Here is a 26,858-nt window from a genome sequence, read left to right as displayed (position 1 = left end):
GGATGGTTAATCAGATGGCAAGCATTTTTTTAATATCCTGTCCAATTGTGCAAAAGACATGTTAGAAAAGCCTCCTAGATGAGAAAAACATTCAAGATTTGAACATAATGTTTGCAATTGTACACAGAAATTATGTTAATCGCGTATGTAAGTGAGATCAAGTAGTGAGATTACTATTCATCCCAATTGGGTAAAAGGTATCAAGGAAAATAACTGTATACAGTGCAAACATTTAAGCCAGCCTTTGGACCATAATAAAGATTATTTCTGGATCATGAATATTTGAGAATCTATGTGTGTGCCTTTCAGCTCCATCATGCATCTGACTTAAGATTTTTGTGTTTGCTCTAGAATTTATTAACTATTTATCATTGGTTATCAAACTATACAGCTACCAGTCTAAGTCCAGTACTTGCTGTATTATACAAACATAAGAAAAATTATAGACAGGAAACAACCTACTGGTCCATCCAGCCTGTCCTCATATAGTTGTGATGCCTTGTACATCATAATACATACACACCCCATCCAGAGCCACGTAATCTCCTGGGGGAGGAGAAAAAAGATAAAAACCCAGGCCAATTAGGGGGGGAAAAAATCTGGAAAATTCCTCTCCGACTCCCTTTGGCAATCAAAACTAGCCCAGAAGATCTTACAAGGTACCTTCATCTTATACAAGGTGATCAGGTTCAGCTCTCACTTGAAGTAATTCAGCAAATTAACATTCACTGCATGAGCCGGCAACTTGTTCCACAGGTCCACTATTCACTGGGTAAAAAAGAACCTAACATCTAACCTAGCTTTACCCGTACATAACTTGGAAGAGTGACCCCTGGTCCTCCCTAACCCATTTAATTGTTGAAACAATTGGTCTACACAAACACAATCTATCATTATCTTATATACCACAACAAAATCATCCCCAAGTCTGCACTTCTCTAAAATATAGAGACCCAGCTCTTTGAACCTTTCTGGGTAACCAAGATGCTTTAAACCGGGTATTAATCTTGTGGCTCTGCTCTACACCCTTTTCAAAGCCTGAATATCACCCACCATTTGGGACAATCAAAACTGGCGACAGCGTTCTAACCGAGGCCTGACCAAGGAAAAAAAATTGTATGCTTTGTTTTATAGTCATTATCCTGTAAATACACCCTCGCACCCTATGGTACCTTTAGGCCATATTTTGAAGATAGTAATGTTTTAAAGGTTGCACATTTTCTCAGGTGACATTGAAGAACGTTATACAATTATTGACATTTGAGCAGCATTACGCTCTTTCCTTGCCAGGGGCTCGTATCACATCAGCAGTGGAGGGAATGTGGAAGGGCAGCGGAAAGAGAAGTCTCACTGCATACTAACAGAGCATAGCTTCTAGCAATAGAAAAGGCTTAGAGTTTCACCAGCCTTTGGCTTGTCAGTTCAGGGGTTAACCTCGGGCTCCCTTTGGCGTAGAGGTTTGGTATATTTGAGGGGGTAGCATCTAAAGAGGGCATCTGTATTTCCTATTGTTTTCTGGCTCTGGGTGCGGACTGTGAATCACTTACTCTGCTTTCTAGAGCGACGTGCCCACAATTGCTCTGGGAGGCACATTAGATCGCACTCGGGCTAAGATGTGCACTTTGTTGTTATGGACATGCTTATAGCTGGCAGGAGTTTTGCAGTGAATATCAAATGCGTCAGTGTACCCTCCTTTCTCCTCTCCCCTCTCCCACAACAACCTCTCCAACAGTTAGACTAAATTTTCTTGCTCATTACTACCTTTAAAATGTTGTCCTCATCATCATATAATAGGCACTGGACTCAGAGATTGATACCAATATAGGTTGATGCACAGCCAGTGAACCTGAATTTCACTGCTGGCTGCATCTTTCACATAACCACCCCAACAGGTTTATTTTTAATGTTAAGAATGCAGGCAGGAGCATTATACCCCAGCATTAAAGACATTGCAAAATAAAATCTTATTTTATAATAAAGGGGGGCAGGGGGTTAACCATTGTTGAGAAGCTTAACTGCATGGACATATTGATAACATAGCTATAACAGCAGGGCAGAGGCTAGGTACTCTGACGAGTGACTCACCTCCTGAACCCTCAAAGCCTCTCTATCATCTACGAAGTTCAAGTCAGGAGTGAGATAGAATACTCATCACTCACCTGAATGGGGACAGCCTCACTCATCACCAGAGATTATTCGGGCAGAGCAGTCAACTTATTTGGCACCCCTGCTACTGGATTCAATATCTGCCCCTTCTACCACCAGCACACTGCAGCTTTGCAGTATGTACAATCTTCAGGATGCACTCGAGCCACTCACCAAGTTTACTTCAAAAGCACTTCCCAGCCCCACAACCTCTATCACCTGGAAAAACAAGAGCAGCAATGTCATGGGAACACCATCAGTTCCAAGTTCCCTTCCAAGTCAAACGTCACCTTGACATGGACAGACATCATCAGTCCCTCATCGTTACTGGGTCTTGAATCCTTGATTTCCAACTTAACACCACTATGGCAGCATGATCACCACAAGGACTGCAGCGGTTCTAGAAGGCAGCTCACCGCCAGGGCTACTAGGGTTGGGCAACAAATGCAACATTGCCAGTGTAACCCACACCTGGAGAACAAATTATAAACATTTCCTCAAAAGTCAGATCACCGACCTAAATTCTGAGTTACAACTACTGTTTCATTAATATAAAGCAGTGATATAAAAACGCAAAATCACTTGAATTCATTGTATACTAGCCATCTTAATCACTTAAGGACCACACGTGCCTCAGCATAAGAAAAATCCTTGAAAAAAAATCGATGAAATGTGTTTTTTCTACAGCTAATGGATGGATGGATGGAGTATCAACATCAGACTTATCAGTTTATTTTTAACCTTATAATGATGTACAAACATCCAGTCAGGACACATCTTGCTCATTTATAAACCCTGAGGGCAGGGTGACTGCCACAAGCCTATAATTAGCTGACTATCTCACACATAAACACATACATTTTACACTGAGAATTAAATATAATTTTTTCACACCCAAACTTCCTCTCCTCCCCTGTAGACACTAAGTTGTGTTGGGGTTAGAAAACACTCTGGTATCTCACCCAAGAGGCCAATGCCATTTTTCATTTTTGAGCCGAGACAGAGAATGTCAGCAAACTATTTGACTGAGGGGGCAGCACAGCCAAAGCCCTTGCCAGCCACAAAAAAGTGGGTGCGGAAACACACATACAATCTGGGGGCAGTTACAGGAAAGCAAACAGGGTGAGAACCCAAGTTGATTTTTCCCCTCCCTAGGCTATGAATGCTGAGGCCAATTCCAGTACCCATCACCACCCAGCTGAAAACAGCAAACTCAAAACATACCGAAGATCAAATCTGGCCATCTTCCTAGTTTTATTGCAGCAGTTTACACTGGTCAATAGTACTTAACATCAAAAAAATTGAAGTTTGGGAAAGGCAATACACGATGCAACAATATGCAAACCTCACTCTGCATTTTTAAAGAGATGCAGTAAACTGTCAAACACAAACTTCCGGGCAGCCTTATTAGTAGTAAAAATGCTCAAACTGCAATTTTGCATTTCACCACAGCAACCACATGAAAACAAAAAGGAATATTACTGTACTGTTCTTTTCAAATCTCCTGTTGGCTTTTTAATGCACTAAGAACAACCACCAACCTTTCTCCTTCATGGATCGTGCATTGGCAGACAATAGTTTCTGCCTTCCGGCACACCATAACTTCCCCAATACAATGTCAGGGCCAAAACAATATAGTTTCACAGTCACACCTGACATCACACTGGCATGGGGCCCAGAATAGTCTTTCTAACTATTTATATTTGTAAACACAAACATTTTAAGAAGAATTCAAATGATGTTAAATTTTATAGGTGTTTTGTTTTCTTTAAAATGGAAAAACACAATAACGCTCCTTTAGAAGATATCACCTCAACTGACTGACAAGTAGAGTTTGGGATTTCTTCAGGGGAAGTTTGAGGGGAAATTTCTAATCAATTAATTTACAATTACCTCTGCACCACACGTTTTTAAATTTTCATCCGCTCAAGTCCAGCTCCAATATCTGGGAAGCCTCTTCATATCTCTTGCACGCTTCTGAACACTCAAGAAAGAAACTTGCCAACTGATGGGAGATCTTTCTCCACTCTCACCACCAACCACTTTGTCCACCGTTACAATCTTTCTATTTTACCTAGTATGATCACTGTTCCTCTGAACTTTCCTCTCTTGATCTTCGAGCTCCAAATAAACTGCCTCAAAGCTCTACCTCCTCCCTGCACTACAACAATGTTTAGATCGAGACCAATTGCACCGTCCCCTACTCATTCGATCGCTGGACCTCAAAACTCTGGAATTCTCAACCTCTCTCATTCAGTCCTCCCTTTCAGTTTGGATGATTTATGACAATTTTTTTTGAAACCCGGCAGGTGCTGCACCTTCAACTAATTCTTAATTCAAAAACTAAAATTGCTGTTGACACTAAATCATAAAGAAAATGGCATGATAACATCCTTCTGAACAAGCAAAAAAAAGTCAACTGGAATATTTTATACACAAGCCTGAAAAGGAAGGAGGAACAAAAATAAAGAACAGCTGCTCTTCAAGATATTTCACTGGGGATGTTGAAAAGGAGACCTTCAAAACTATAAATTGTAAAAAGTTAAAAACAGTGAATGTCCAAAGGAACTTAGGGGTTCAGGTACATAGATCATTGAAGTGTCATGAACAGGTGCAGAAAATAATCAAAAAGGCTAATGGAATGCTGGCCTTTACATCGAGAGGACTAGAGTACAAGGGGGCAGAAGTTATGCCGCAACGATACAAAACCCTGGTTAGACCGCACCTGGAGTACTGTGAGCAGTTCTGGGCACCGCACCTTCGGAAGGACATACTGGCCTTGGAGGGAGTGCAGCGTAGGTTTACTAGAATGATACCCGGACTTCAAAGGTTAAGTTACAAGGAGAGATTACACAAATTGGGGTTGTATTCTCTGGAGTTTCAAAGGTTAAGGGGTGATCTGATCGAAGTTTATAAGATATTAAGGGGAAGAGATAGGGTGGATAGAGAGAAACTATTTCCGCTGGTTGGGGATTTTAGGAGTAGGGGGCACAGTCTAAAAATTAGAGCCAGGCCTTTCAGGAGTGAGATTAGAAAACATTTCTACACACAAAGGGTGGTAGAAGTTTGGAACGCTCTTCCGCAAATGGCAATTGATACTAGCTCAATTGCTCATTTTAAATCTGAGATAGATAGCTTTTTGGCAACCAAAGGTATTAAGGGATGTGGGCCAAAGGCAGGTATGTGGAGTTAGATCACAGATCAGCCATGATCTTATCAAATGGCGGAGCAGGCACGAGGGGCTCAATGGCCTACTCCTGTACCTCTATTCCTATAACCTGAAAAGGGATTCTTAGTGTCAGGGAGACTAGTGGAGCAGAAATGAGTTAGAACAGCAGCTTAGAGGAAATATATTTTCAATCGAATGTGATCTAACCTATAAAGTTTAAAAAATATGGAATTATTAAATAATTTTAGCTTTTTTCTCACATTAAGTTAAGCTACAAAACCACTCTAATAATGTGAATACACCTATGGCAACACAAGTTAAATTGGGAATTGTCATTTTGGACCAGCGAGGATGCTAATCCGGAGACACCCGAGCCTAGGAAAAGTTAGTTGCAGCCTGTCAAAGGAACTGCTTCCAGACACACCTATAACCTAAGTCATTAAAGTGGTTCATGGTGCTAGAACAGACCAAATACAAGTCTTCACATGCAGGGGATATTCATTGTTTAAAAACTTAAAAAAGCAATTTAAATCCAAAAGAAGGGGGCAATACATCTGGAAATTATTGGGGGGAGACTAAATAAGTTCCTCATTTCAGTCAGGCCAGGCCATCTGGATACAGCACTGCACGAGCTACGATGTATCCAGCTGCACCATAAAATAACATTGAAAAGCAGTTCACCACAGCCTTCTCTCTAAAATACATTCAATGTTGCCACCAGTCCTAACCAGCTGCTGCCATTTGCCTGCAATCAACTGTGGGTTAGGCAATTGAAGCAATCACATACCATTGTCAAATTATTTACCACAGACATGAAGAACAGCCAGTTAAGGTCTTAATTTTGCACATTGTATTTTTTTAAAATTCGTTCATGGGATGTGGGCGTCGCTGGCGAGGCCAGTATTTATTGCCCATCCCTAATTGCCCTCGAGAAGGTGATAGTGAGCCACCTTCTTGAACAACTAAGTGGCTTGCTCGGCCATTTCAGAGGGCGATTAAGAAGCAACCACATTGCTGTGGGCCAGGCCGGGTAAGGACGGCAGGTTTCCTAAAGGACATTAGTCAACCAGATGGGTTTATAACGACAGTAATGGCCACCATTACTGATACTAGTATTTTTTATTCCAGATTTTAATTTAATTAATTGAATTTAAATCCCCCAGCTGCTATGACAGGATTTGAATTTATGCGTCCGGAGTCCGGATTATTAGTCCAGGTCTCTGGGTTACTAGTCCAGTAACATAACCACTATGCTACCGTACCCGTGGTTAGTGTCCAGGTTATAACAGCAACACAGCAAATAAAACAATGAATTGCCAAACAGAGACGACATGTCAACAATTCAGACACCAAAAGTAAATGAAATATGTGGAGAGTCCAACTACACAGTTAAGAGAACCGAAAACAAAAAAGGACATAAGTCATTCCCCCAAAATTTCTCACTTCCACACTGTACTTGACTCGCTTAAGTCTTTGGGAACAGAAAGCACACAACTTTATGATTCCTTCTACTTGCTATTTTACTAAGATATACTTCCTAATAGTTGGCTGTTCACAATTCTGGAGATTAAATTAACATTACACTGAGCAATAGAACTGCATCCAGATAGAATTAGAGAAATACAACACGGAAACAGGCTGTTTGGCCCTAACAGTCCATGTTGGTGCTCATCCTCCCTACTCCCATTCTTCTTTATCCCCCTTTCTTTCACCCCCTAAACAACTTATTCTTAAATGTTGACATGGTCACTAGATCAATCACTAGCTCTGCTAACACATTCCGCAGCCTCACAAAGAATTCTACTGCTCTCTGTCATCTCTTACATTTAATCTTACATCTGTCACCTCATTCTAGACCCCGAAATCATTGGAAACAGTCTGTTTCTGTCCACACTGTCCCATTCCTTCACAACTTTAAACATCTCGATCATATCATCCAGTAACCGCCTCTATTCTAACAAAAACAGCCCCAAATCTTCCAAGTCTTTCTTAATATTTGTATTTCCTCATACTAGGCAGCATCCTTTCGAATCTGTGCTGTCCCTTCTCCATTGCCTCAAAATCCTTCCGAGCCCAAAACTGCACACACTGCTCCCACCTGTGGTCTTATTACGGTTTTATATGGATTCACCATAACATCTCAACTTCTGTAATCAATACCACTTGCCATAAAACCCAGTAGACTATCAGCATTTTTATAGCCTTAGCCACTTTCGATGTTGCTTCTAATGCCCTGTAAATGCCTACCCCCAAATCCACCTGCTCGGTGTCATCTGCAAATTGAAGTACACAGTCAACAGAAGTGGTCGCAGGACAGAACCCTGTGGAACACTGCTATCCAAATCCATTCACTTTGATAATCTGTCCTTAACTCCTACTCAGTTTCCTCCATTCTCACCAGATTTTAATCCAATTTGCTACTCCTCCCCTAATTCCATGCCCCTTAATCTTCTCCAATAGTCTCATGTGTGGTACCTTGTCAAATGTTTTCTGAAGGTCCACATCTACTATATTAGTCACATCTTCACATATCAGTAATACTTATCCTCCAATTCAGTACATGCTTCTGATGATATCTAACTGCATCTACTCCATGCACTATGAAGGATGGGAAAGCAGAAATTGTGACTCAAATTGGACCAATTATTTAATATTCCTGGTGACAAATCCAATCTGCTTCACGGTAAGTTCAAAAACTCAACATCAAGAAGATATTATTGCAAATATGTTACCGTTAAATTTTTTATCTGTAAATTCTGAAACTAATTTTCAACTACTAGAAGATGACCGACCTACATGAGACACGATTAGAATGGGAGTTAAATTTTATCCACACCTCACACCCTAACTTTAACTTCTGACTGGAATATGAGGTTGATCTAAATTAAATTCTGTTATCAAACAACTTTCACTATAAACACACTGCTCAGGATCCATGTTTCATCTGGATGTGGTTTGGTAATCCTAAAAGAAGTCAACTAAGTTTATTGAAACAGAGCCAAACAAGTCAGTGGCACTTCTTCAATGTTTGAACACTTGGACACAAAATATCAAACCCAATATATCAGTTAAGATGCAAGGTACCTTCATTTTCAGAAGCTGGGCAAGTCACCTTGAAGACTAGATCAAAGGTCCTTTCTGGGCTCTCTCTGTTAAGAAATAAAGTGCAAAGTTGATTCATCTGGTAAAACATTTTGCTTTGTTACTTCAAGCTACGGACAAGAATACTTAAGTCTATTAGAAATGTAAAAACGAATAGAAAATGAACAAAATCTCTTGCAAGAAAAATAAAACAGATCTTGGCACACTCCCCCCTCCCCCAGTTAATAAACAAGACATAATCTTTCAATCAAGCTGCAACACATTTACAAATTTCATGGCATTCAAAAGCAGTACAGATATGATTGCTAGACTTAAAAGCAAGTGTGTTAAACTGAACAGGCACATTGGAACAAGAGTGGGCCATTCAATTAGATCATGGCTGATCTGTGCCTCAACCCCATTGACCCACCTTCGACCCATATCCCTTGATACCCTTTCCTAATAAAAATCTATTTATCTCAATCTTGAGTTCCAGATTTCTGCTGCCCTTTGTGTGAAGAAGTGCTTCCTGATTTCACTCCTGAGTGGCCTGGCTCTAATTTTATGGTTATGCCCTCTTGTTCTGGACTTCTGGCAGAGGAAATAGATTCTCTTTATTTATCCTACCAAATCCTTTTATCATTTAAATACCTCAATTAGATCACCCCTCAATCTTCTACACTCAAGGGAAAACAAGCCAAGTTTATGCAACCTGCCCTCATAACTTAATCCTTTAACCCCCGATATCATTCTGGTGAACCTGTGCTGCACCCCCTCCAAGGCCAATATATCCTTCCTGAGGTGCAGTTCCCAGAACTGAACGCGGTACTCCAGATGGGGTCTGACCAAGGCTCTGTACAAGTGAAGCATAACTTCCACCTCTTTGAAGGCCAACATTCCATTAGCCTTTTTGATTTCTTTTTGTACATGGACACCCAAATCTCTTAGGTCGTCCACAGTTTCTAGTTTCTTCCCATTTAGAAAATACTTCAAATGTGTCTTTTTTGGCTCCAAAGTGGATGACTTCACACTTACCTACACTGAACTCCACTGTGTCTCAGTTTTGTCCAGTCACTCAATCTGTCTATGTCCCTTTGTAACGTCCATCTCACTACTTACTGTGCCTCCTAATTTAGTGTCATCTACACACTTGGATATACAACTCTGTATTCCTTCATCCAAGTCATTGATAAATGTGATGGAAAGCTGAGCCCCCAGTACAGGTCCCTGGGGAACATCACTTGTCACATCCCACCAATCAGAGAATGGTAACGTACCCTTTATCCCTACTTTCTGTCTTCAACCAATACTGCCATCTTCTACAGTCCTACTCATGTGACACAATGAATGGAGAGTACCTGCTCAACCAACCATCCTTACTCAAGTGGTCATTGGAGCAGAACTCCACACTGCCACAATAGTAGGACTTCCACACCAAACAGCTGCTCCTAAGGGATTTATAACCAGCAAATTTGTAACAAAATATTAACAAGGAACAACACGCACTCCCAACATTTAGGATCATTAGTGAATTCAGTAGAAAATGTGTGTCCTTTAATTACAAATACTAAATTTAAAACAAATCAGTTGTATTTAAAAATAACAGTCTCTTTGCAAACTTTCCTTTGAGGTTTAGATATACTGCAAAGATATTGTAATAAAATCTTTTGAAGTCTCTTTCATGGGGAGGGAGAAGAAAAACAAGCCAGAAAAAAAAACTACTGAACACCATGCGATGTGGGATTCTTAAATTCAGAGTTGGGTTAGACACTCACATTCAATTTTAGATTCAAGGAGTCCAAATGGACAAAGTCAAATGATTATCATCTGACCCAGATGCTTTTAGGATGCAATTTAATATTCACTCAATGCATGGAGAGCCTCTAGCACTGAACACGAGTCTTGAATAAAATACGACATACAATCTGATAGACTGTTTAATTTGGAACCCTTCAATTATTTCCAAGTGGAGACAGAATCGAGATTAGGTGGTTCACTGCTTTAGTAAACATCTTTGTAGCCATCTCAGGAACAGTTGGTGCAGGACACCAGGAGCAAGTCTAGTCCACCTTCTTCATCTGCAAAGTGTACGGCATGGGGAGTATGCCACTATAATTTCATTCTTGCAGCAGCGCTGCTCAGGTCAGTCACACAAAGATCAGCTACCCTTGACTTGGACCATCACACAGACAATCAGCTATCTTTTTCTTTTAAATATAACTTCAAAAGCAACTTCAAAAGACAGCCAGGAAAGCTTCACAATTGCTCCCCCCTAGCAGTCAGCGATTGATACAAGAAAAATTGCAACAAAAAACTTTATAATCGTTTTGATTGAAAACACGGAGACAAATTTATGTGGGAAAATGCTAGTTTCCTACCACTTCTTTCTTCCAAGTAAAAAAAAGTTGCTCTCAAATAGCAACCATAAATTGTGACCATCAGTCTTCTGCATGTCTTGCCTCAATGTACTGTTCCTCCAAAGCAGCAATGAAAGCTGGGCAGCAGAACTGCAAACCAGTATCAGTTCAGTATTTTGCATCAACTGCAAAACCATCTTGAAATTGTCTCACGCCATTTTGGCCTTACATTGCAATAGTCAACTTTTAATTAACAAGTTTGAAAAGAATCCAGGTAGTCCTTTGTACCACCTTTACGATAATTAGAAAACAGCCAACCGCAGTGAGTAAAGGCACCATCTGACTTAGTGCTAAGGTATACAGACCAAAAGAATTCAGGTTTTGTCCCCAGCTCACGCCACATTAGCTGTTTTCAGCCAGGGCAACTGTCGAGATTCTTCGGAATCTGCTCTAAAAATGCTCCCATGGGTAAGCCGTTATTGTAACTGATTCACCGAGTAGTTTCCAGTTTTCACAGAATCACAGAAGGAGGCCATCCAGCTCTTTGTTTTCCTGGAATATGCTCCCACTGAGCTTGCACCTCAACTTTAAAAGACTAATCATTATGCATTTATCTCTTCCTTCTGCAATTCCTTCAGAACAAAAAGCATTTGCGTGTGCTAAAATTATTTTATCTTTGCCCATTACAATTTGCCTTAATTAACTAACTTGATTGAGTTTTTTGAGGAGAACATAAGAACATAAGAACATAAGAAATTGGAGCAGGAGTAGGCCAATCGGCCCCTCGAGCCTGCTCCGCCATTCAATAAGATCATGGCTGATCTGATCCCAACCACAAATCGAAAGAACACAAGAAGTCGGAGCAGGACCCGGCCACATAGCCCCTGGGCCCTCTCCGCCACCCACAGGGCATTGACCGATCCGAACTCAGCTTCATGTCCAATTTCCTGCCCGCTCCCCATAACCCCTAATTCCCTTTACTTCTAGGAAACTGTCTATTTCTGTTTTAAATTTATCTAATGATGTAGCTTCCACAGCTTCCTGGGGCAGCAAATTCCACAGACCTACCACCCTCTGAGTGAAGAAGTTTCTCCTCATCTCAGTTTTGAAAGAGCAGCCCCTTATTCTAAGATTATGCCCCCTAGTTCTAGTTTCACCCATCTTTGGGAACATCCTTACTGCATCCACCCGATCAAGACCCTTCACAATCTTATATGTTTCAATAAGGAGGTAGCAGAGAGGGTCGATGAGGGCAATACAGTTGACGTGGTGTATATGGACTTCCAGAAGGCGTTTGATAAAGTGCCACATAATCGGCTTGTCATCAAAGTTGAAGCCCATGGAATAAAAGGGGCAGTGGCAGCATGGATACGAAATTGGCTAAATGACAGGAAACAGAGAGTAGTGGTGATTGGTTGTTTATCAACTGGAGGAATGTATTCAGTGGTGTTCCCTAGGGATCGGTACAAGGACCACTGCTTTTCTTGATATATATTAATGACTTGGACTTGGGTGTACAGGACACAATTTCAAAATTTGCAGATGATACAAAACTTGAAAGGGTAGTGAACAGTGAGGATAGTGATAGATTTCAAGAGGTCATAGACAGGCTGGTGGAATGGGCGGGCACGTGGCAGATGAAATTTAAGGCAGAAAAGTGCACTTTGGTAGGAAGAACAAGGAGAGGCAATATAAACTGAAGGGTGCAATTCTAAAAGAGGTGCAGGAACAGAGAGATCTGGGGTGCATGTGCACAAATCTTTGAAGGTGGCAGGGTAGGTTGAGAAAGCGGTTAAAAAAGAGACAGGATCCTGGGCTTTATAAATAGAGGCAAAGAGCACAAAAGCAAATAAGTTATGATGAACCTTTATAAAACACTGGTTCGGCCACAAGTGGAGTATTGTGTCCTGTTCTGGGCACCGCATTTTCAGAAGGACGCAAAGGCCTTAGAGAGGGTACAGAAGAGATTTACTGGAAAGGTTCCAGGGATGAAGGACTTCAGTTACGTGGATAGACTGGAAAAGCTGGGGTTGTTCTCTTTAGAGGAGAGAAGGTTGAGAGGAGATTTGATAGAGGTATTCAAAATCATGAACAGTCTGGACAGGGTAGATAAAGAGAAACTGTTCCCATAGGCAGAAGGGCCAAGAATCAGAGGACATAGATTTAATGTGATTGGCAAAAGAACCAAAGGCAAAATGAGGAAAAATGTTTTTACACAGCGAGTGGTTAAGATCTGGAATGCATTGCCTGAGGGGATGGTGGAGGCAGATTCAATCATGGCTTTCAAAAGGGAACTTGCAGTGAAATAAATTGATGGCTACAGGGAAAGGACGTGGAGTGGGACTAGCTGGATTGCTCTTGCAGAGAGCTGGCATGGTCTTGACGGGCCGAATTGCCTCCTCCCGTGCTGTAACCATTCTATGATTCTGTTCTAATCTACTATTCTACCCAAGCAAGATAATAGACCAGCAAGACACTGGTGTTCTGCCAACACCACTCTATAAATGTTATTTCAAGACATGGATGAGAGCAGCCTGAAATGGTTTCCATCTGATTTCTTTTCCATCACTGTACAGAGTACCTGACTCCGTTGAACTCCCCCCTCTAATAAGGCACTAAAAAAAAACACACTGTAAGGAAATGAAGGGCAGCAACCAACACCCTAATCCTCTCTTGCAAACCACATAGAAACACAATATCTAGTGTTACCTCAACACAATTACAAAATCAAAAACATTTTAAGATCAGACTTGGCAGAAATTTACTGAAAATTAATCTCTCTATTGCATGCTCCAGAATTTCCAAACTACATTGACTGGTGCTCTCATTTCACATTTTGTTTGAATTGCCCGGGTAGAAACTCTCCACTGTAGCACTGCAGGTTTCATTCAGCAAATACTGAAAGGGAGGTGCCATCCACACCATCAAGTATGATAACACGGTGAGACAACATTGGCTTGCTCTCCAATTTTCTCTCCTTTTGGGAGATCACTGAACAGAGGCATTGGAAGAGAACCACTTCCACCAACCCTTGTTCCCACTCTATGGCACAGCACATCACATCAGTGCACTAGGCTGCCATACATATACTAATAAGAATCCAGTTATGAATCATAATGCGAAAGATGTCAAAACTACTTCCGTAGCTGTTCAAATTCTTTATACTATTAAATTCCAAGTATTTTCATTTTGGGGTTTTCACATTTCATTTGGCTATGCTGTTAGCACAAATACTGTTTATATAATCTTTAGGTTTATTTACTAGTGCAGGCAGGGGCCCGAACTCAACACGAAGCAGACAGGTATATCACTAATATAACTTTCAAAACATGCATGGCACTTTTTCAAACAGATAGGGATACTTATCAATAATCATCTTGCTATTAACATTTTCCTAAACTGGTCCTTGTATTTTTCATGTGCAAAATAACAAAATGTCAAGACAAAATGTAATTATTTGCGGATGAAATACAAGATAAAATTGCAAGTCTCACAGAGATGAATGCAACCCTTTTTTTGTTTTGTAAATTATGCAGTGCAGATGTTCAGCACATCCTGGTTAAAAGATGAAACGTTCACCGTTATCAGTGTGATTTGGCAGCGCGCAGGCCCGAAGCCTCGAGATTTCACCAGAATCACAGGCACAAAACGCTTCTGTCTCTGCAACAAAAAAAAAACCCTCCCAACGAGTGCAGCTGCAGCCCTGCCCGAGCCTCGCACCGCCAGGTGCTTTCCCTTCACAGGAGTCTCCAGCCCGCCCGCCCGCCCGCCCTCGGGCCCGGCCTCCTCACTCACTTCAGTCTGCAGTCCATGGTTACGGCATCTCGGTGCGGCTCTCTCCCCCGCCTCTCCTCCTCCTCCTCCTCCTCCTCTCTCCGGGCCGCACGAACCCGCGGGGAAACCAGGCGCACAGGGGAAACTTGCGCCGAGGAGCAGGGCTGTCTGGTTGGGGAACTCACTGAGCCATCGCCCCCCGAGCCCCCGGTGCTGGTAGTGATGGTGATGCCGGTACCGCTCCTCCTCCTCCTCCTCCTCACGCAGCACAAACTAGGAAGTTGGGACTCACAGAGAGAAGGTTCGCGACGTCACCGGCTCATCAACACCTGACTGGGACCCACAACAGGAAGCATCGCATCCAAAAGCTCAGTGAGTCAATGAGTGCCAGCGTCGGACCTCGTTACAAGGTGGGAGGGGAACGAGAACAGCGACATCTCAGGTACAACAAAATACACAGATTTCAAGGGTTAAGTTACCAGGAGAGATTACACAAATTGGGGTTGTATTCTCTGGAGTTTAGAAGGTCAAGGGGTGATCTGACCGAAGTCTATGAGATATTAAGGGGAACGGATAGGGTGGATGGAGAGAAACTATTTCCGCTGGTTGGGGGATTCTAGGAGTAGGGGGCACAGTCTAAAAATTGGAGCCAGACCTTTCAGGAGCGAGATTAGAAAACATTTCTACACACAAAAAGGGTGGTAGAAGTTTGGAACTCTCTTCCGCAAACGGCAATTGATGCGAGCTCAATTGCTAAATTTAAATCTGAGATAGATAGCTTTTAGGCAACCAAAGGTATTAAGGGATATGAGCCAAAGGCAGGTATATGGAGCTAGATCACAGATCAGCCATGATCTTATCAAATGGCGGAGCAGGCACGAGGGGCTGAATGGCCGACTCCTGTTCTTATGTTCCTAAATGTGTGGTCTCTGCCCACCTTCTTTTCTGAGGAATTATCTTCCTTTTTGGGTTCTTTTGTCCAGCTGTATTCTCTTTCCTAATACTCCATTTAGGGGAGGTTCAAGAAGAGAGAATGCAGGTAACGTGTTGCTGAGCTCTGTGGCCTGTCTCGTACAGACCAACGATTGGTGGGATTGGGTCCCAAAACATCCACAAATAGTAATTGGAAAATCTTGTTTGGTTTCGGGATGAATAGACAAACAAAAGGCGCATGCATAAGTGACACAACAGTACATTGAAGCCATTTACAACATTGTGCCACTTATTTGTGAAACAAAAAACATTGCAAAATACTTCCAAATCCACCACCTGCACCTCATCCCCCAGAACATCAAATTCAAAATTCTGACAAAGAAGTCCCTCCATGGCCTCATCCCACTCTACCTCTAAAGCCTCCTCCAGTGTAACAATGCCTTTCAGCTCTCTGACTCCAGCCTCTGATGCATCCTTTCCTTTTTTTTAAACTCAACCATTGACAGACCCTTCAGTTTGCCTTGGCCTTACTGTCTAACTCCTTCCTGGAGCCCTCTATCTTGCAACTTCCCTCCCACCTTTTAGAAGCCTGCTGAAAATGTATCAATTCAACCATGTTTTTGACAATCTCTCAACTTTTATATTATTGCCAGCATCAGTTTCTCCTCAGTAAAGCACTGTGTGATGCAAGTTGTGTGCTGCATCTTGCCAACATTGTCTTAAGAATCTACCTCCAATTTAAGTCGCAAAGAGCAGTTTTAACACTTGCATGTTCAGTTAAGTTTCAGTTCTCATACATTGAACTTCTGAAGCTTGAGTTAATTGTCAGTGGTTTTGAGACTGTGTATTTATACTTGTATAGAAACCCCTCCATTTTCACTCTGTTGGCAAATTTCTCCTCTTTGCTTGCAACGTATTTATTGAAACATTGCAAGTTTTATAATGGTCAAATAACTTTCTATATGCTTCACATTTGGCTTTAAATAAGATCATTTATCTTAATGATGACCAAGCAATGGAAAATCCTGTATTTGAGCTTTGAGGCTATTTGCTTTGTACCTAGTTTGAGGATATGTTTCCATCCTATGATGGCATACTGTTTTGTCTTTTATTTCCTTGTCATTGATCCACCAAGATAACATACCTGCTGCTCTAGGGGGAGGAAGTATAAAGGGGTTCAAGTTACCTGCTGAAAGGCCATCATCAGTGCTGAGCAGCTCAATCGGGCACCCAGCCAATTATCCCTCCTCCCTGCAGGGAAGTGCTGTGCAAGGGTGGTCTTTGCATCTCAAGCTTGTCGTTATCAGACAAAAGCATTGTGTTTGAGGGCAACACAGGATGAGGGAAACATGTGAAAAATCCAACAAGAGGAATCGAAACGAGGAACTTTCAGAACAGAAACACAAAAATCAAGACATGCAAGGTTGAGTTAAGTTTCATTTCCAAATTAAAGCACCATTACAGGGAGCTCCTAGCACAACATTGCCACAAGAATATTGCAGATTGCTATCCACACAAACTTCACTGCATATACAAATTTCTGTAACACAAGTCACCGTCCATTAGTGATGAGCAAGTTAGCTCTGCTGGTCTTTGACATCATCTTCTACCTCAGCCATATTGCCACTTGGATCTCCCAAAGGATTTCCATCAGCCCAGTTGCTGACATCTGTCAAACATCTAAATTCCAAGAGCCGGAAGACTGAAGCTGTCCTACAAAATGAGGCAGTGATTGGCAGTGCAAGGAACGTGATACCACAAAAAGAGTTCTCTAAAAATAAGAAAACCTCCGAGGTCATCCAATGAGTGTACAAGAAAAATCCATTCTTAACAAATCTATTGATTCTTAGAGTTATTTATTTTCAAGGTATGCATTAATTTTAAATTTTAAATGTATTGTATGCAAACATATTTCACAAGGTTACAAAAAAATCTATCAATTAATATATTACAGCATATATCTAATGCACACCATCTAGTGAGTTGTCCCAAATCGTATTTTGTAATATTTTGTAGTCCATAATCCAGCAATTATTCATGGAGTTCAATCTGATCCTGTAAGGTATCAATAATCCATACATATGATGCATACGGTTCAAAGTCTTATGCTAATTGTCCTTCAATATCCACAAAGCATTCTCAATCATTACCACTAACTGAAGATATCATCGCAGTGGCAGATGAAGATGAGACAGAAGATACCTTTGGAACCCAGAAAGTAACAGAGAGCTGTGTCACAGCTAGTTGGATAAAAAATGGAATTCCTGAGAAATTCCAGAGCTAGTATGAAAAATGAAAATGGCCTACATCATTAACTGTAATACAGAGAACAGAGACAGTACTATTTTAGCCATGCTGATCAGGGGTTCCTTCCCCTCAAAGCCTTTAAACACCCCAGAAACATTCGGGAGGAGAGATTGTCCAGAGTACTCTGCACATAAATTCAGGCAATTGGACAGATTAATCTCCACTGAAACATATTACAGCACAGTTACAGGCCATTTGGCCCAATAGGTCCATGCCGGTGTTAATGCTGCACCTTACTTCATCTCATCCTATCAACTTAACCTTCTATTCCTTTCTCTCTGTCATGTGTTTATCTAGCTTCCCCTTAAAAGCATCTATGCTATTCAGCCCAACCACTCCATGTGGTACTGAGTTCCACATTCTAACCACTCTATGGATAAAGAAGTTTCTCCTGAACTCCTAAGTGGATTTATTAGTGATTGACGACCTCTAGTTTTAGACTCCACACAAGTGGAAACATGCTCTCTATGTCTACCCTGTCAAATCCTTTCATAATCTCAAAGACCTCTATCAGATCACCCTCAGCATTCTCTTTCCTAGAGAAAAGATCCCCACCCTGTTCAATCTTTCTTGCTCTTGGCCTACTGCTGCTCTTCATGCTCCTAATGTTTAATGCAGACTCAAAGGGACAGATTTTCCATCTTCACTGAAATTAATAGAATGAAAGTCAGGCAGGTTCTGTGATATCCCTAGCCAGAAGACCCCCCAGGCAGTGAAGACAAAACTCTGCCCCAGTATGTGGTGTACCTCACACGTTGACTAACTGGGAGCTGTGTTCAGTATATTCACAGCGACCTGGCAGCCTGGAACGTTCTCCTGTCAGAAAACGACATCAAGATCTGCGACTTCAAACTCACCAGAGATATCTACAAGGACCCCACTTACATGCGAAAGGGCAAAGTAAGTAGAGAGGCCTGAAGTAACTGACGAGAATCATCCTGGGCACCAGGAGGGAGCAAGTGCTCCCACTACACACAAACCCCTGAGGTATCTCCAACAGTAATATTAGGGCTTCCAAATGCAAAGGAAGATTTTATACCTTGATCGCTAAAGACGGGAAAGATTTCTCAGTGACAATTTGCAAAAATGCTCCAGCTGGCCAAAAAGTTTCATTTAAATAATAATTACTTTTTTTAAAAAAAAAGATTAACTGATCATTGCCTGGATTGTGGTCGATAGATTTTTAACTAACGTCCTTTTAGGCAAGGTTACGGAACCAAGATGGGTAGATGGAGTTAAGGTACAGATCAGCCATAATCTAATTGAATGATGGAACAGGCTTGAGGGGCTGAATGGCCTACTCCTGTTGCAATGTTCCTATGTAATGATAAGTGTTGCATGCTTTGGAGGAACAGATGACTTTGGACCTGTGGTTCTCAAAGCTCTCCACCACTGGGGGCTTTCATCACCTCATGTCTGGGTCTGTTGTAGACTAATTGATAGAGATTGATTGCTATGATTAGTCAACAACTTCATTATAGTTATATCATGGGATTACCAGGATGGTGGAGGAAAACTAAATGGTCTAGATTGATAGAATAATAATCCAGAGGCCTGGACTAGTGATTCAGAGATTGTGAATTCAAATCCCACCATGGCAGTTTGAGAATTTGAATTCAGTTTTCAAAAAAATCTGGAAATAAAAAGCTGGAATCATTAAAAGTGACCTTGAAGCTGTCAGATTGTCAGAAAAATTCAACTGGTTCACTAATGTCGTTTAGGGAAGGAAACCTGCCTTCCTTACCCAGTCAGAGCCTATATGTGACTTCAGTCCCCCATCAACATGGTTGACTCTTAACTGCCCTCTGAATTGGTTAGTGAACCACTCAGTTTGTATCAAACTAGATGGTCTAGATATGAGCCAGGAGGGGACTCTTTGGACAACTTGTCCATCCACTGTCATAAATCACCTGAATTCAAAAATAAAGAGCGACTGAATGAAGGCCAATCTGAATGAGATCTAAATAGCATTATGAAAATTTTAAAAGTAATTCTTCTTCAAAAAGCTTTGTAGGATTTAAATAGCTAATTGCTCAACCATTTACTCTTGTGTCACTGATGTTGCTTCTTGATCTTACAAACCCAGAACTTTGTGAGAAAACAAAGTTAATTGAAGAATGAGTTATCCCAACATAAATAAAATACAGTTGAGCAAAGTGCATAAAAGTTTTGTGCATTCTGCATATCAATGTTTTTCTTGAATAAATACCAAAGTAATAATTTGATCATATATCGAAAAAGAATTCATTTTAAGTAAAGTTCAAAAAGGCATTTTTTTAAAACTTGTATGCCTGTGTGAAGTGGGCTAATTGGATTTGAGCTAAAATGGGTGTATCACGGCAGAGAAACCTCAAGATCAGCTTTGAGTGAAGCTGCACTCAAGGTTACCCCAGCAATTCCTGCTGCAAGGCTGACAATAGGATCAGCTACATTCCAGTGATGTATGGAGAAAAGTGACCAATGATGGACCGGTTGCCTCAGCAGATTGGTTAAAGGCAGACAAGGTGCAGAAATTGCTGCAGTGTTCCCAAGTGAGTGATTTTCACAACATCCTTTCCCACCTTATAATAAGTACATTTTCCAATGTTTTATTTTTAAGTCATTTTTCCCATTATGTTAAATTTGATATTTTATAAGTGATTTCACAGTCTATGAGAGCAAAATTGAGTAAGAACCAGAAACCTATATATCAGCCTCACAACATACAGTCTGGGAAGGGTCATAGAGTGGAAAGGCAAGGAGTTTCATTTCTGTGGAAGTTTATCTGCCCAGTAATACAGACTATGGAATAGAGTCTGTCAGGGTCAGGGACCATAAAAAGTGTATTCACTCCCCTTCTCTCATGCTGGTGAACAGACACTGATTTCAATATTTTTTCCAATGGTGGTGAGGGTTGCGGTAGATAGTCGAGATTAAATTAGGGTTTCACCCCAAAATTGGAAATGCTAATTATTGGTTAATTAATTATTGGTTTTCAATTAAATCAGCCAGTGACTATATCTTTTCAAAGACGGGGAGATCCCACGATTTAGAAACATAACAAGAGCTAAAACAGTAATCCTAAGCAATTTTTATACTAGCCACAGCAGAAATAAATAATCACCCTCATCCTCTCCAAATTCACATCTTTCACAAGACCTACTTTCTGCACCCTTAATCCTTCCCCGCTCAACAATCCCTCCTGGCTCCCATCTTTCTCCCTTTCAAAAAATCAGTCATCAGCCCCCCCCCCCCCGACCCCCCGGCCAATCTTCAGAAAGCCCACTTGTGACCCATCTATCCTCTTCAACTCCCATCCCACCTCTAATCACCCTGTTTTCTCTAAGGTCCTCGAACATTTTCTCCCAAAACTCTGTTCAAATCTCAACAGTCCGGCATCTACCTTGCTCACAGCACCAAGACTGCCCTGGCCAAAGTCACAAATGACATCTTCGGTGACTGTGATGCATTATCCCTCTTTTTCTTCCTTGAGCTCTCTGCACATTGGATACAGTTGCCCATGCCATTCTCCTCCGTAACCTCTCCTCTTGTCTAGCTCAGTGGGACTGCTCTCATGTGGTTCCATTCCTATTTGTCCATGCAGCCAGTGTTTCTCCAGCAGTGGATTCTCTTCCCGCCCCACACTGTCACCTCTGGAATCTTTGGCGTCCTCCTCTTCCTCATCTACGTGCTGCCCTTGGGTGATACCATCCACTATTTTAGCCCCACAACTATCTCTGCGGTCAAGTCTGTCTAACAACAAGCCATAGATATGTCAATTTTTTCTCCGACTGAATATCAGGACGATCAAAGGCATTATTTTCAGCTCCTGCCTCAAACTACACTCCATGGCTCTAACTCCAATGACATCCATATCTAACTGCTCAGGTTGAACCAGACCCTGCAAAATCTTGGCATCCTGTTTGACCCCATTTCCATCCAAAAGCAAGACTGTTTACTACAACATTACATCATTTCACAGCAACTGAAACTTTTGTCCAGGCTTTTATCACTTAAAACTCCATGTTTCCATTATCTTTCTTGCTCACCTTCCATCCTCCACCCTCCATAAACTACAACTTGTTCAAAATTCAGCAGCCCATGTCCTGTCCCACACCGGTCTTGCTCGCCCATCACTCCCGTCCTTGCTGACCAACATTGGCACCCTGTCACCCAATGCACTGTATTTAAAACTCGCATCCAGAAGTCCTTCCATCTCCTTGTCTCATATTTTCTCTGCCACCTCCCCCATCCTTACATCCCCTCTTTTACCTTTTGGCTGTATATCACAATGTACAGATTTCTCATTACTGTGCAGCAACAAAAGATAAAGTTTTATTGTGTTGCTCTACCAGTGGTATTCTTACCCAATTCTTAATTATCCAGTATGTTCATCTCTGCACTCATTTCCTGCTAAGAAAACACCAATGCACAGAAACAAAAGCAAGAAGGTGGGGAGTGAATCTTCTACATGAAGAGGATAAGTAATACTGTCAGATTCTTCATTGCTTTTGGATTTCTTCATGCATAAATTGCCCTAAATCAGGTCTGTACTAAAAAAGCAGGAAATTGTGTAAGAGTTCAATGGTAAATACGTTGCATAAATCACACGAAAACATCAGATATCACGCTTCAGACTGAAATGCAATGTGATTAACTTCCTTGCTTTCAGCCATGAAGCAGGTAACACCAAAAGCACTGGAGGCTAAATTTCAATACAAATGTGTGCCAGCACATGTCTATTCAAAACAGCACGACAACAACGGGATATACAGTGATTTATTTCAGCACAGGCTAAGGTTGCATTTTTAACTTCCTCGTAGCACCAGGGAAGGCTACAGAAGAATGGCATGGATAGATTACCAGTACATAGAGATGCAACACCGCTCTCTGCACTGGCTCCAAAACTATGAAATGTCCTGAATGAGCTGCAAGGGGCTGGAGAAAGCAAGCAAAAACACACAGCACAGACAGCATGCTTGATATATATTATCTAGAGGGAGAGAGAGAGAGAGAGAGAGAGAAAGAAAGAAAGCGAGAGAGAGAGAGTACGTGCACACGAGACAGAGTGAACGAACATGGGAGCAGTTGCAAGACAGAAGGAGTGAGAGAATGCATGTGCTAGAGAGAGACAGAGCGCATGCATGCGAGGTAGGGAAAGGGAGCGCTACAAGACAGAAAGAACACATTAGATAGAGAGAAACACAGAGCACATGACAAACAGAAACAAAGAGAAGGTGCGTGAGAGGACAGATTATAGGACAGAAAGAAAGTGTGTAGGGTGGGGGGAGAGAGAATCACACACAGGGAGACAAGACGACAGTGAGAGCAAGTGTAACAGACAGACAGTATGTGCATGATAGAGAGTTAGAGAGGCACAGTGTGCCTGAGAGAGACAGAGAATGAATGCACTTCTGTGAGAGACAAAGAAAGGGAAAGCATGCCTGCTGGAGAGAAAGAAAAAGAATGCACAAGCCAGAAACTCGGAGAGGCAGAGATAGAACAAGCAACAAGGAGAGAGATAAAGACAGGTCAAGACAAGCACAATGCTCAAGACAGCAAGAGCACCATCACGAGAGGTCGAACACCGGAGACCAATCGTGCACATGAAGGAGAGTGAGTGAGAGAGCAAATGAGAAAACATGCAAAATCGAGCAAACACTCACTCTCTGTCTCACATGCAAGTGTGGACAAAGAGAGCACAAGCACAAAAGAGAGCGAGCCTGCACTGTCTCATATTCACTCTGTCTTGCTTGGAGAAACACAGAGTATGCAGGCATGTGACATTTGAACATGTAATAAATAAAGGGGACAGGGGAGGGTGGAAATATTGTTTTGGCCCCTCCGTGCCAACAGAAAGCTTGCGTTTCATTTGAACTGAGGACAAGACGACTGAGGGATGACCTGATAGAGGTCTTTAAGATAATGAAAGGGTTTCATAGGGTAAACGTAGAGAAAATGTTTCCACTTGTAGGGGTGTCCAAAACTAAAGGATATAAATATAAGATAGTCACTAATAAATCCAATAGGGAATTCAGGAGAAACTTCTTTCCCCAAAGAGTGGTAAGAATGTGGAACACGCTACCACAAGGAGCAGTTGAGGCAAATAGCATAGATGCATTTAAGAGTAAGCTAGATAAATACTTGAGGGAGAAAGGAATAGAAGGATAATGCTGATAGGGTTAGATGAAGAGAGTGGGAGGAGGCTCATGTGGAGCATAAATGTCAGCATAGACTAGTTGGGCCGAATGGTCTGTTTCTGTGCTGCCAACTTTATGTAACTATCCATGTAACGATATAACAATGCTAGCCCAGAGGAAGAGGAAGAATTAGCCCAGCATCTTTGGTTTTTACAATTACCAAACATGTTTCTGTGTAAACATAAAGACTGGTAGATCTAATCCATCGAGAATTTTGTATAAATCATTGTTTAATAATCACAACACTAGAATATTCTTTCGATCATTATTTTTAATGACTATCCCATTTTTTTGGTTGCTTAAGATGTTTACAATTAGAGTATGCAGCAAAGGCCACTGTTTACCACCATCTGGTTAAGCTTTAAGAAATCAGCTAATATTGAATCTTAGAAAACTTATTCTGTTGGGATGATCTACATGGTAATAAATCAAACAAGGGAACAATTTTTCAATTTTGCATAATACACAAAGTAAAATTGCATGCAAACTTCAGCAGAGGAAATAAAAACAATTTTAATTTTTATCAGAGTACCTGAAACTTCAAGGATACATCTATTCGCATTTGTACTCTCTCTACTGTGCCATAATCAAAGATAAAAACTGTATTTACATTTCCAAGTTGCCATTCAGTGATGAGGTGTGAAGTTTACTCAAGTGATTAAGCAAGCACTATTTAGCACTCAAAGACTACCATTAACATTAAGTGCAGTAAACCGATGAATGTGAAGGCTGGGATTTTCTTCAATCAATAGAAATGCCACTGTACACAGGCCACATAGAGAGGCCGATGACCTGTGTTAGAATACTTTCAACAGTGGCAACAAATGCTAAAAATCATTCTCAAAATCCAACCACCCAAATGTAATAGTTTTCATATGGAGATGAGTCTATCCCTAACCACTTGTACTTGTAACAGTCACTCAAAAAGCTTGTATTTTCTTGGAGTGCTTGTAGTTTTATCGCACAGTACTCTGAATCATTATGTAGCAATGCAAACTATTCTGAAAAAAGTCGTAACATTAAACGATACAAAAACATCTCAGTCTGCTCAAGATACCAATAAAGGCATACAGGAAGGCATTACAAAGTGCTTTATACGGAGAGAAAAAATAACCCCAAACAGGAGGAAAAAGTAAAAAGTGATGGAAGGATGGTGGGTTGGGGGATTGGGTGGGGGGAGGGGAAACACAGTTCAAGAAAAGTGTTTTCAGGAGGTTTTGAAACACGAAGGAAGGTGGCAAGGCAAAGGGATCAAGATTGGGGAGGGATGAGTTCCAGAGGGCAGGATTCCTCTTTATTCCCTGCTCTGCCATTGGTGGTGGCCGAAACAGACACTAACAATGGCATAGCAGGGAATAAGGAGGAACCTTGTGTCAGAAGAGTGGAGGGTCAACGTGGTGATGTATAGCCAGAAGGTATTGCTAAGCAAGGGGCAAAGCAAAGGAAGGTTGAAAATCTTGGAAGTCAATTGTCTGGGGCACGGGGAGCCATTGGAGATTGGAAAGAAGGCGATAAGGGGCTTGCAGGCCTTTCTGCAGGTGAGGAAGCATTTTGAATGAGTTGCAATTTGGGGAAGCTAGAAGTGGATTACGGCAGCTAGGAAAATGTTAGAGTCAAGGCTAAGGACAATAAAGCCACGGGTTTGAGCAGAAGTGGGCAATGTTACGGAGCAATCTTGTGCTTATGTTATTACTAGAAAAGCTGAGGCTGTGAGTGTTTAATCAGTGAAAATATTCCCTATACAGTTAAAACTTTAAAAATAACAGATTTACTTGGATCCATGGTTATTGTAATAGAAGCACAGCTCATTTCACTTCAAACTGTAAAATCTCATATCTTTGATATTAAACATTAGTCAGAAAAGAATATTGGAAATATAAAATGGATTTCTGCTCAGTTATATTTTTTTCTTAAATGCCCCCTTGTGTGCGTGTGCATGTGTGGAGAGGGGAGAGAGAGGGTGGAGGTGCGGGGAGGAGAGGAGAACACCGTAAACATATTTTCTAAGGAGATCTGCACTTCTACGGCAGGCCAGCTGGCTTCCCAGAGGGAACTAATTATATATATTCAAGTTAATTGTATCAAGTTTTTTTTTGAAATGTTAAATATATGCAAAACTTGCAGTTACCAGTTGGATTTATTCTCCAGGCCAAGCTACTTGAAGTGCAAGGTGTCAGAAGTAATTGAAACTTACTGGAATAGCTGCAAAAATATACAGCTCACATAATTGATTAACACCACAAATGCATGTAAGTGAGAAAGAATTGCTTTGATCTGGGGTGTTCTTCAAAAAAAGTCTTTCTCCACTTTAAAGAAATTCAAAAGTACTTGTGGACAGCTGACCTAAAATGTTCATTTACCTGTTTATGTGCCAGTTTCCCTATTACAGCAGAGGAGAGGCTCTGCAGAGCTGAAGCACTCATGTTACATTCATCAAAGACCAAATTAAAAGATTCTGAAAAGGAGAGTAGGATTTTGGACCTTTTCTTATTTTGGGGTCAATTTAAATTATCACTTGAATCAAGTATTGTATTGTAATTATTTCACATTGTTCCTTTGCTTCTGCATAATTATAATTCTTGTAAATAAATTTGACTACTCGTCTTTACTTGAACAGTAGTTTGATAGTGTGAGGTTTCCTACCTTTTGGGAAAATACATCTCTGAGAATGTTGATGGTTTCTCTAACACTACCAATTTTGTAACCAGCATGGAGACTTATTTGGGCCTCCCACCCTGCTGGGCTGCACCAGTGATTTCACTGACCGGTAGTGTCACTGACTGGAAGTTTTTGGGCGTTTTTTGAGTGCCCTCCAGGAGTCCCTTTAAGGACCACTGGTTTATAATGCTCAAGCTCTGACTTGGGCAAACAAATTTAGGAGTCCAGGTCTGAAATGAGTACAACAGTCTCATT

At 41.3% G+C, this 26,858-nt stretch overlaps 1 protein-coding gene across 4 annotated transcripts in view; it reads right to left on the bottom strand.

The window, feature by feature from the left end:
* Nucleotides 1-14,832, bottom strand: part of dennd1b (DENN/MADD domain containing 1B) — a 244,552-nt gene extending 229,720 nt beyond the window's left edge. For 2 of the 4 annotated variants that reach the window (XM_067990632.1, XM_067990634.1), the window contains exons 1-2: nt 14,548-14,831; nt 8,399-8,463 (exon numbers count right to left, since the gene is read on the bottom strand). In XM_067990632.1, coding sequence (XP_067846733.1) covers nt 8,399-8,463; nt 14,548-14,564 — 82 coding nt within the window. In that variant the 5' untranslated portion in view covers nt 14,565-14,831. Of the gene's footprint in view, nt 1-8,398; nt 8,464-14,547 lie in introns of all 4 variants that reach the window. The other 2 variants (XM_067990635.1, XM_067990633.1) reach the window with 2 other exon arrangements.
* Nucleotides 14,833-26,858: the final 12,026 nt, after the last annotated feature.

This window comes from Heptranchias perlo, chromosome 9, assembly GCF_035084215.1.
Source record: "Heptranchias perlo isolate sHepPer1 chromosome 9, sHepPer1.hap1, whole genome shotgun sequence".
Lineage (NCBI taxonomy): Eukaryota > Metazoa > Chordata > Chondrichthyes > Hexanchiformes > Hexanchidae > Heptranchias > Heptranchias perlo.
Note: the sequence above shows the minus strand (reverse complement) of the source record. Positions and strands in the feature narration are given on the sequence as shown.